Source organism: Neophocaena asiaeorientalis, unplaced genomic scaffold, assembly GCF_003031525.2.
Source record: "Neophocaena asiaeorientalis asiaeorientalis breed wild unplaced genomic scaffold, Neophocaena_asiaeorientalis_V1.1 scaffold171, whole genome shotgun sequence".
Classification (NCBI taxonomy): domain Eukaryota; kingdom Metazoa; phylum Chordata; class Mammalia; order Artiodactyla; family Phocoenidae; genus Neophocaena; species Neophocaena asiaeorientalis.
In genome coordinates, this window is record NW_020174013.1 from 13,051,090 (window position 1) to 13,061,892 (window position 10,803).

Genomic DNA, 10,803 nt, shown 5'->3' on the forward strand with positions numbered 1-10,803 from the left:
TGCTCAGTCAGGATAAATTATGTCTGTTGGCAGCACACTGTAGGCGTTAAGAGCATGGACTGCAGAGCGAGCCTGCTCCAGTTTAAATCCAGGCCCCACAACTTTAGTTTTGTAACTTTGTCATCTCTTAACCTTGCTGTGCCCTACTCTCCTTAAGTGTAGAAGGGAAAGTAATATTACCAATCTCACAGAGTTGTGAGAATTAAATGAGCTGATATTTTGTTAAGGGCTTAAAATAGCACCTGATGTATAATAAGCACTGAGCGATTTTTGAATAAATAAGTGATGTAATTGGCCATTTGCTACCACTTTACACAGCCCTAGTTCTTTCTCTGCACAGACTTTTTACTGGGGAGAACTGAGATAGTGAAATACCCCTGCAATATTTAAGTCACTTCCTTGCTATAAGCCAAGAGTTAAACTAATTTCTTGGGTAACGATAATTAAAACTTTTATTTATTGTATTAAAAAGAAAAAGACAAAAAGTGTTACGTTTAAGAATAAGATTACTGAGGCAAACATTTTATTACTGGCAAGTACAAATAGACTGTTGTTGTATATTTTAGTCATTAAAAAGGCACCCAGAGCGTTTCCCTGGTGGCGCAATGGTTGAGAGTCCACCTGCCGATGCAGGGGATGCAGGTTCGTGCCCTGGTCCGGGAAGATCCCACATGCCGCGGAGCAGCTGGGCCCATGAGCCATGGCCGCTGATCCTGCGTGTCCGGAGCCTGGGCTCCGCAACGGGAGAGGCCACAACAGTGAGAGGTCCGCGTACAGCAAAAAAAAGAAAAAAAAAAAAAAAAAAAAAGGCACCCAGATAATCAATACCTTGTTTAACTACTAAAGCACAAGGCTTTTGTATAAAGATATTTATCAGAAACTCATCAGCAGTGTTCTACTTTTGATAACTGTATGAAAAATTGTCAATAGAAGCATCAGCAACTCTATTATCTCATTTAGGACAAGTCCCAAGGAAAAGAATGAGTGGGGAAACCAAATACATTATTTGCATATACAACAACATGTCCAATTAACCACTTTGCCAACAGAGATTCATTTATTATTAATCTTATTCCAGCATATGTTAATACTTTGACAATAGACATGAAAAGTGACTGATACAGCACACTGCAATTTTGGAAATGTTAAGTGAGGTCTTCAAGGAAGTGTAGCTTAGAGTGTTGAGAACTGTTTTGTTATTTCAACTTTGGAAAGATGTAATGTAGAGAATAATCAATTTACAATGAGAATATAGGCTCAAATAGTCTAAAACGGCAAGATTTTCAGAAATCAATATGAAATATAAAATAAGTAGACTACTAAATAATGTTCTGCAAAATAAAGTTTAATTTCTATAATATACCTTCCAGGCAAAAATTCCCAGAGGTATTTAAACTAATCATGCTTCAGTATTATTTCTCTGTACTAGCGTGTTATATAACTGATAATTGAAAAGTATAACTACATATAAAATGACATAGATATGAACTAGAGCATTTATCTTGAAAAATTTGAAAGAGAAGCTCATCAGGAAAACCACCTCTTTAAAACGTCCTGCTGCTTTGCCCAAAGTGTTAATTGCATAGTATATGAGTACCACAACAGTGAGCTTCCATATTTGCCCTAAATGTATTTTTTTTAGAACAGCATCACAGTCACTCATAGCAATGTGCTTTATGCTGTGGAACTATCCACACTTTAGATAATTCAATCTTTTTTTTTTTTTTTTTTTTTTGGGGGGGGGGGGGAGTACCCTGCATTGGCAGGCAGGCTCTCAACCACTGCGCCACCAGGGAAGCCCTAGATAATTCAATCTTAATGTAAAATTAGAGATTTCAGAATCCGAAATCATCTCAGCTTTAAGAAGCATCAAAAATACCACTTCTCTTTCTTTAGCAGCTTTGAGTCCTGTAGTCATGATGACCAGATGGTAACTAATAGCCAAGACAGGCTGAACCATATAAATAATTACATGTACCAATGTTAGTCCAATGGCAACTCAGATAATCGAAACAACTGTGCAGAAGTGATGTCCGAGTCAATAAATGTCTCTGCCTTGTATCCCACTGCATATTAAAAATCACTCCCTTACCATCTACTTCAAAGTTCTGTTTCTTTCTCACTGATCATTTTCATAGATATATCATGTTTTTTCATCAATTTAGTTACATGGGGAAAAGAAAATCACCAAATATGTACATGAATATAGAATAAAGAGCGTAACCTTGCTTTTAAAAGCTGTGGGTCACATTACATAATACATTTAAACTGGAGATCCTATAGCCAAAAGAGTCTAATATTTTGAATTTCACAATGAAAATGTCTATGAGATTCATAGAAGCTTCATGTAAAACCTAATATGTACATAACCAAGTATTCTGACTGCAAACTGGAGACACACCTTTCTACCTCAGTTCCAATTCACAGACCCCATAGATATTAAGTTCATACAACAGACACAGCAGGTTCTTCTTAGTGGCTTGTACACTTGGTGATTAAGAGGAAGTCTGTCCAGGAATCATCATTTTTTAGTCATAAAGTACTTTATTATAATTATTTTTGACTAATTACATTATTTACCACTGCCTGAGTTTGATGCTTTAAGTTGAATTTGATAATGACCCTCATTTTTTAATCCATCCCCACCTTACTGCTACTTTTCAGTTAAATATCATAATGCAATATTAACTAAAATTTCTTCCACTAGAATGGAGACATAAATTTCATATCCATGTTCACCTGAAATTCTCAATAAATATATGGGTTAGCTACCTTTTTTTGGCTAATCTTATTCTTAATGAACAAACAATTTTTTTGTTGTTTTTTTTGGAGTAGTGAATTGGAAAGTGATGACAGTGGGAGAGAACTTAGGTTTTCTAAATTCGAATGGAGTATTCCTTTCAAAACCCTGCCTTTTAACATACTGGAGTGAGAAAGCAAAAGTACTGCAGCTACTTATTAATTAAGTGACCCTGGCAGAATCATCGCCTCTCTAAAGCTGTTCCCTTGTCAGCAAAATGGTGATCATAAGCCCGGCCAGAGTTATGATGATGATTAAGTGAGACACTTTACACGAGGGCTCTGTGGAAATATATTCTCAAAACATAGCTGTTTTTGCTAAGCTCTGTCAAAAGCTTGAGGGAATTCATTGTTATATGATCAACACTGAAAACACTCTTGCATTTTGTGAGAGAATGGAATATTTTAAAAGGTATTACCAATTTCTGTGTGAGAAATACTCTTCACCCTACACAGCCCAAAAAGGACTAGGCAAAAAGAACAAGTTACAGGAAGCAGGTGCTTTTCAAAGAGACATTCCTTAGGACCTCAGCTGAAAAGCAAATACCAGGCAAGTACCCTGAGCCTGACCCCCATACCATGGTTCCCGTGCACCTAAGAAAGCCACCTCTACCTAACGATGAGGACAAATGGATGGCTTAAGGGACCTATATAAAATCTTTGCAAAAATATCTCCAATTACAGTATGTTTAGAATCAATAAAGCTCTGGGAAAAGACAAGAGTATAAGGATTTTAAGAGATCCTTATTGCCAAAGGAATCTTAGAACTCAAAGTTGGAAAGGATCTTGTCCAATTAAAAAAAAAAAAACAAGCATATGAATGACAAAACAATATAAAAAGTCATGCTCAACATTACTATTAAGATCCTTAACCCCTCAAAAAATAATTGTGTTTTTTATTAAAAAGAGGCACACAACGGAGTGTAAATGAGGCACTGCCTGACTGTGCAAAGACGGTTTTCTCTACAGGAACTTAGTTTTGCTATATTCTCTTCTCAAAGACCAAGGTTCTAATCCTAGTTAATCACCTAAAAAGAACTGCCTTAGGTTATACAGAGTTCAGAAAAAACTGTGGATAAACTAGTGTAGCCCCTCCTCACTGCTGGAGCACAGGCTTCCAGGAAGAGTATTCCAAACAAGGAGGAAGATGGGTTAGAAGATATGAGCTCTACTTCCAACTCTGCTACTAATTTGCTGTGACTCTATGAGTCCAGTTCACTCACATTACTTAGCGCTCAGCTTTCAAATCTCTAAAATGAGAGGACTGTGCTCCTCACACCTTAGAGCTAGGAGAGAACTGATGTTCAAAGCTGTAACTGAATTCCAGACGTCACACAGTTAATTGCTGGTTGAATCAGAACTAGAACTCAGGTCTCCTGATTTCAAGATCTGTTTTTTTCCCACTAGATGTGTCTTCTCTCTGAAATCTCTTCTCATTTTTTAAAATTGTATTTTATCATGGTCAGAACACCTAACATGAGATCTACCCTCTTAGCAAAAGTTTAAGTGTACAATACAGTATTGTTGATTTTAGTCACAATGTTGTACAGCAAGTCTGTAGAACTTACTCATCTGGTATCACTGACACTTTATGCCTGTTGATTAGCAACTCCCCATTTCTTCTTTTCTCCAGCCCCTGGCAACCACCATTCCACCCTCTAATTCTATGAATGTGATGACTCTAGGTACCTCAGGTAAGTGGAATCATGCAGTATCTGTCTTTCTGTGACTGGCTCATTTCACTCAGCATGACGTCCTCAGAGTTCATCCATGTATATCACGTACTACAGAATATCCTTCTTTTTTAAGGTTGAATAATATTCCCTTGTATGTACATTCCACACTTTATTTACATATTCAATCAAAATCACGATGAGATATCACCTCACACCTATTAGTATGGCTATTATCAAAAGACAAGTTTTGACAAAGAAGTGAAACTGGAACCCTTATACACTATGAGTAGGAATGCAAAATGGTGCGGCCACTGTGGAAAACAGTACAGAAGTTCCTCAAAAAATTAACAATAGAATTTCCATTTGATCCAGCAACCCCATTTCTATGTATTTATCCAAAAGAATTGAAATCAGGATTTTGAAGATAGGTGAGCATTCCCATGTTTATTGTGCACCAGGTACCATGGGTGCTACTGCATTACCAGGGAAGTCCTCTATGTTTTGTTAGAGGAAATATGTGCAGCAACTTGGTGGAAAGCAATTGTGCAAAGAGCTCTTTCTAGAACATTAATATTAAAGGATAATACAAAGCGATGTAGCTGAAATTCACTATGTTGATGTTTTTATCAGATCATTTCATGTTGAGTCCCAGATGACTGCTGCACATATATAAACTTTATGGTTTTTGTATTTATGCTCAGAGGCTACTTTTTTTCAAAGGGCAGGTTTTGTCTGTTTGTTTGTTTAAAGATTAAGTCTTTCTGAGACTTCCCTGGTGGCGCAGTGGTTAAGAATCCGCCTGCCAATGCAGGGGACACGGGTTTGATCCCTGGCCCTGGAAGATGTCACATGCCACGGAGCAACTAAGCCCGTGCGCCACAACTGCTGAGCCTGTGCTCTACAGCCTGCGAGCCACAACTACTGAGCCCGCATGCCTAGAGCCCATGCTCCGCAACAAGAGAAGCCCCAACACTGAGAAGCCCGCACACCGCGAGGAAGAGTAGCCCCCGCTCACCGCAACTAGAGAAAGCCTGTGCACAGCAACGAAGACCCAACACAGCCAAAAATAAAAATAAATTAATTAATTAAAAAAAAAATCATTGCAGTGATGCACATTTTTGTCCAATAAGCCGAAGTAAGGAAGAAGTGTGTGGTAGGAATATCTACTTCAGCAGAATATTCATAGCCAAAAATGTTCTGGGTAACACATATGAATTAATTACCAGAAAAGCTAAATTTTTCTTCAACACAGTAAAGTCAAGTATATTTTGAAAGGTGTTGCTAACTCTCTTGGATGCTAGACAAAAGAGCAAAGGGATCACTCTATCAAACAGCAACCTCCTGCTTGTGAGAAAAACAAAAACCTCCTCAGAATCAATGAAGTGATCCATGGGACACCAGGCAGATGCCATCAGCCTCTCTCACAGGGTTCACTATTGTTAATACACACTGCAAGCAAAATGTGAGGCCCTGGTCCTTGTAATGATTTCTACTCCAAGAGATCAACCATTAAAGCACATGGAGGACCCTCTCAGTTCAAGTTTCAAAACCTCTGAGCTCATGGAATTGCTCTGGGCTAAGGGCCATGCAGAGTTGATTCCATAAGTAATTCCTCTTTGACTCCGACCAGAGATTTGGTTCCATTGTTTGGTGCCTCTGCGGTGTGCCTCACCCTACAAGAAAAAGGATATTCAAATTCCCTCCAAAAGCCCCCACTCCTTTTAGAAGTTTATGTGTGAAAGTGCCTCAGAAAGAGAAACATTATAAATTTAAGATACAATTATTCTCCTCATAGAACGGCATTGGGCTACCTCAATTATAAACCACACTTTTAAAATCTGTTAACATTTCCTTCTGGGAAAGCCCCTTTGCCCTTTAATAGTAAAAGCTAATCAAGGCAGTATAATTTCTGGAGCTCAAATTTGTGGGAGGAGAACGGCTGGCACTGGTGTGCTCATTCCTGTGATGGTTTTCTCCTTCCTCTACGTCCTGAAATTATTGAGAGGCTCTAAGCTAATTCTTGAAAGTATGCAGAGGTACTTAGGAAAGCCAGGAGCAGAGATGGAAACCTGAGCATTGCACTGACATCATTCTATGTTTGGCACATATGGCACATCTCTAAAGCAATACCAACTGAACACACTGCTTTATTCTGAACTCTTGCTGGCTTTAAGTAGCAGTCTTAATTACAAGCAGGCTTGCTTTTTATCATTTACAGTCACACAGTTCTCCATTTACTTGACAAGGAAAATTCAATTTTTCTATAGAGGTATTTTCAACCTTTATATTTTTAAGTACATGCAAAATAAAATGGGATCCTGCAGTGATCTCAAAACCTGCTTCTCATATGCATTTTAAAAAAAAATCCTCATCATAATCTCTGCAACTGGGTCAGCTTGCACAAAGATGCTCAGGGTAGCCATGAGTGCTTTCAGCACCCTGCAATTCTTGTAAGTGACACCTCATAATAGTGCAAATGAAGCATGGCATGATGAGAAAATGAAGAAGAATGGACCTGGATAGTCAACCCAGCAGTTTTCAAAACATAGAGGATAAGCTAAATTTTGTTCCATAAAATACACCACACATGATTTTTCTTTTACACATTCAAGCACATATATTCTTTCCCTATTATAAGAAAAATGTCTTATGACTCCAAGAAATCCTACTATAAGCAAACAGGGTAGCTCGTATGTTCATCTACATATGTATATTTGCCATAGTCTCACATTTTTAACCAAACCTCATTTACACCTGCCTTGATTTTCAGCCAGGAATTTATCATGTTGTCATTCACCTTTGTGTTTTCCCTTCACCCTCATCTATTAGGCTCAAAGATTATTTCCTTGTGGGCCCTTTGTCTAATTAGCTGAATATTCAAGGAGTTTATTGACCCAACAAATTCACTGTCACCTTTCTTACTAGGTTTCTTTTAAGCCATCACCCTGCCTGCCCCGCTGTCAGCCCCTCTGCATCCCCACCTCACTCCCATCTCTCCATCCCCCACCCTCAGAGGCTTATTTCATCTTTAATGTTCTTGGGTTGTTCTCTAGCCAGAGTTTTTTCCCTATTTTCAAGGGAGGCAAGAGATGAAGTGTGAAAAATTCACACCGGCTTTTATTCGGCGGAGGTTGGCTACTGACAGGTAAGTTTGCTACTCTGATTAAAAAAAAAAAAAAAAAAAAAAAGCAGGGAGAAAGAATCAGAAAGCTTCCTCCAAAAGTGTGTGTGAGCAGGGTGGGGAGAGTTTCAAAAAGTAACAAACACGACCATACTATGGAACCTTCAAAGGAAAGAGAAAGTTTTCTGACCCCAAAGAATAATCACAACCGCTGCTCACACACCCTTTCCTCCACTATCCATCTATCCTTTCTCTTTCCCAGCGACAGATATGCCTGCTTCTTCATTCATGTACGGAGACAATCACTATATTCTGGAGGGAAGGAAATGTTTGTAGAGACCAGCAGACGAGGGCCTGACTGGGGTAGAAGCTACAGAGGTGAGAGGACAGGTGTCCTCTCTGCGGCAGGGTTCCCTTGGTCTTCTCCTCTCCCCACGTCCCCCAGGCACTCTCCCTTTTCAGCCATATCCCTCGGGAGATAGGCAGAGCCACAGAAAAGGAGAAGTTAATATGCATATGAGATTAGCCAAGTGCTTCCCACTGGTATAATTAAGCGCCCAACCCCCTTGCATACCCCCATCTGGCTCACCGCACCCACGCTCTGTCTGCCCCTCATGTGTCCGGGCTCGCCTCCCTCCCCCAGAACTCACATAATTTTGCAAAAAGGCCAGGCAGTGGGGTGAGAACTGCACCCGGGAAAGGGAGCAATAAGCTCCCAGAATACTGTGAGCGAGTGGGGAGAGCAACAGCAACTCCTTGCTGTTTCTGAGGGATCTATCCTTTCTGTCACTTTTTCCATAAAAGCCCCCTTTGGAGGCTTCACTCGTGTCTCCAGCCTAGGCACGCTTAACTGGAGACAGTCCTTGAGAGGGAACTGGGAGAAGGAAAGGAAGGGATTCCTGGGCCCACTGTGAGGTGTGCCTGGGCCACTCCCAAAGGAGGTGCCCAGGGGAATCTGTTCTCTTCAGTTGGGTCAGGTTCTAACCTCTCACATTTAACCAGAACTGTCCCCAGGTAGGAAGCCAGTCCCTGGGGAAGGGGGCCATCCCAGTATAACTAGCAGCTGCTGGGGGGGGGTGGGGAGAGGAATTACCTAGGGAGACGGGCAAAGGATCCGGAGAGGAACCAAGTCTGAAAGGGAAAGGGGCCCTACAAGCAAAAGAGGGGGAAAGAGATGTAAAAAACAGAGTGTCCATAACATTCACCTTGCTTTTTAAAGCAGATTTTACACTGGGGAAGAAGAAGAATTGGGAGTGGGGGAAGACTCACAAAAAACAGTTGATGTTTTATTTATTGGCAATTCAGGGAATCTGAAATAGGCATTTATCTGAAGATGCCAGGAAGCTGGCCTTACACTGCTGGTCATTCTGGAGAAGAAACCTGCCAACCAAGGCTTGTCTCCACACTCTGCTCTTTACAAAGGAATTCCCGGTGAGGAGAACAGCTTCTCTCTGCTTTAACTTCTCCTCCTTCAGGCAGACCTCCTGGCTTAGACCAGCCAGCATTGCCCCACCTGCCCTCCTTGGGAAGCACTATACTCTGAGGAAGGAGGAAGCAGGACTTCCCTTATCCCAGCGGCCTTCAGATATGATCCAAAAAGAAGTAAGTGGGTGGGATGAGGGAAAGGGGGTGGTGTTCAGAGGTCCCCTCTAAACTGGGTAGGAGTTGGCAGGCACTAGAGAGGGTGCCTCCAGCACCCTCCTACTTTCTCCAATTAAGGGAAGAGGTGGGGGGAAAATGGAATTAGCCTCCAGTTTCGTGAGTCCCGGGACCTGCCACTTCACCGTCACTGCAGTCTGAGCACTCCTTGGAGGAACGTGCGGGCTGGAACCTCTCCTTCCCCCAGACCAGGGAAAATGGGCAGGAGGTGGGGCAGCAACACAGAGCACAGACAAAAGGTTCAGCAGAGCCCTCCTCTCTTAGGAGCTCAGGTCCCTGGGCTGAGCCCGGCTCCCCATTCGGCCACGCCGAGCGACCTTCTCGCTAGAAACGCCCCCTTCCCGCGGGGCCCAGGATGGTCTTTTAATAGGTGCCCACGTCTCACTCCCAGCACCCTGACAAGGAACGCCCCTCCCACCCCTCACCGCAAACACCCGCGACGCCTTCCTCCAGCCCCTTTCTATTGTCTTCAAAGAGATAAGTGGCTCCCACCCAACACACCCAAATGCACATCCCTTTCTCGCGCTCCCATTTCTCCGAGCCCTAAGGGCCGTGAAGCGAGCGCAGGGTCGAAAGGGGGGCGCGAGGGAGTAAAACCCGCGAGAACTTGGCATCGCAGACCCACCGTGTCCACCTCGCAAGGATGCCGGTGACCTGTAGATTGCAATAGGCACTGAATGATGCTTGCTGCTGCCATGGAAATGGTGGATGTGGTGCGCTCCCAAACTGGACGCCCCCCATGCCATTCCTAGGAGGCCGCTGAGGGTGAGCGGGACTATCCAGAGCAGGGCGAGGCGCCCCCCTGCGCCGCCGCCACTGCCGCCGCCGCCGCCGCCGCCCCCGGGCGAGCCCAGCTCGGCGCCGCACCGGAGCATCCTCTGGTACATGGCTGGGCGCCCGCCGAGGGGCAGCCGCCGCGGGAGGCAAAGTTTGGGGCGCGGTGAGGGGAGAGGGCGCCGGGGAGCAGCGGGCGGCTCAGGGTGGGCTGCGGGGCTGGCCGCCTCACCGCGTCAGGGCACCCATCCTCTCCCTCGTTCGGACAGTCTTCTCGGGGTCCTGGAGTCCGCCGTGCCTCGCACCCCAAAGAATCCGAAACATAGCCGAGGTGAATGCAGCTGATGGGGGCTTGTCCGAAAAGGCAGCCCCGGGGAAGAGCAAGCACGGAGCGGGCGGCTGCTCCCAGATTTCCGGGGCTCCAGGTTCTCGAGAGATACTCCCAAAGAGTTTCGGGCGAGAGTGCGTGCCGGGGGGGTGGGGAGCGGGGAAATGGTTTAAAGCTCCTCCCGGAGGGTCCTCACTTCTACATGACAGCCATCCACCGCGAATCCACTAGGTAAATCCATTTAGCATTGTGTGGGGGGACTGGGGAGGCCACTTCGCCGGCCCAGCCTCCTTTCAACGGAGAAGCAGACCCCATGGACTCGAGGCGCCCCGTCCCTCCATTCAGCCCGGGCCGGGTCGCCCGCTCGCGCCAGCCTCCCCCGGGCAGCGCGCGGAGCAGCGGCGCGCATCGCCTGCTCCCGAGGCAATCTCCGCGTCTGCCGCCTC

The 10,803-nt window shown here is 44.0% G+C and overlaps 1 protein-coding gene across 21 annotated transcripts in view; it reads right to left on the minus strand.

Annotated features, from left to right (window-relative positions):
• Window positions 1-10,803, minus strand: part of NRXN1 (neurexin 1) — a 1,113,124-nt gene that overhangs the window by 421,589 nt on the left and 680,732 nt on the right. For 2 of the 21 annotated variants that reach the window (XM_024753590.1, XM_024753586.1), the window contains exon 1: window positions 9,881-10,142. The exons of 17 other annotated variants lie outside the window; for them this stretch is intronic. In XM_024753590.1, the coding sequence (XP_024609358.1) occupies window positions 9,881-10,142 (262 nt within the window). Of the gene's footprint in view, window positions 1-9,880 lie in introns of all 21 variants that reach the window. 2 more of the 21 variants (XM_024753589.1, XM_024753587.1) reach the window with 2 other exon arrangements.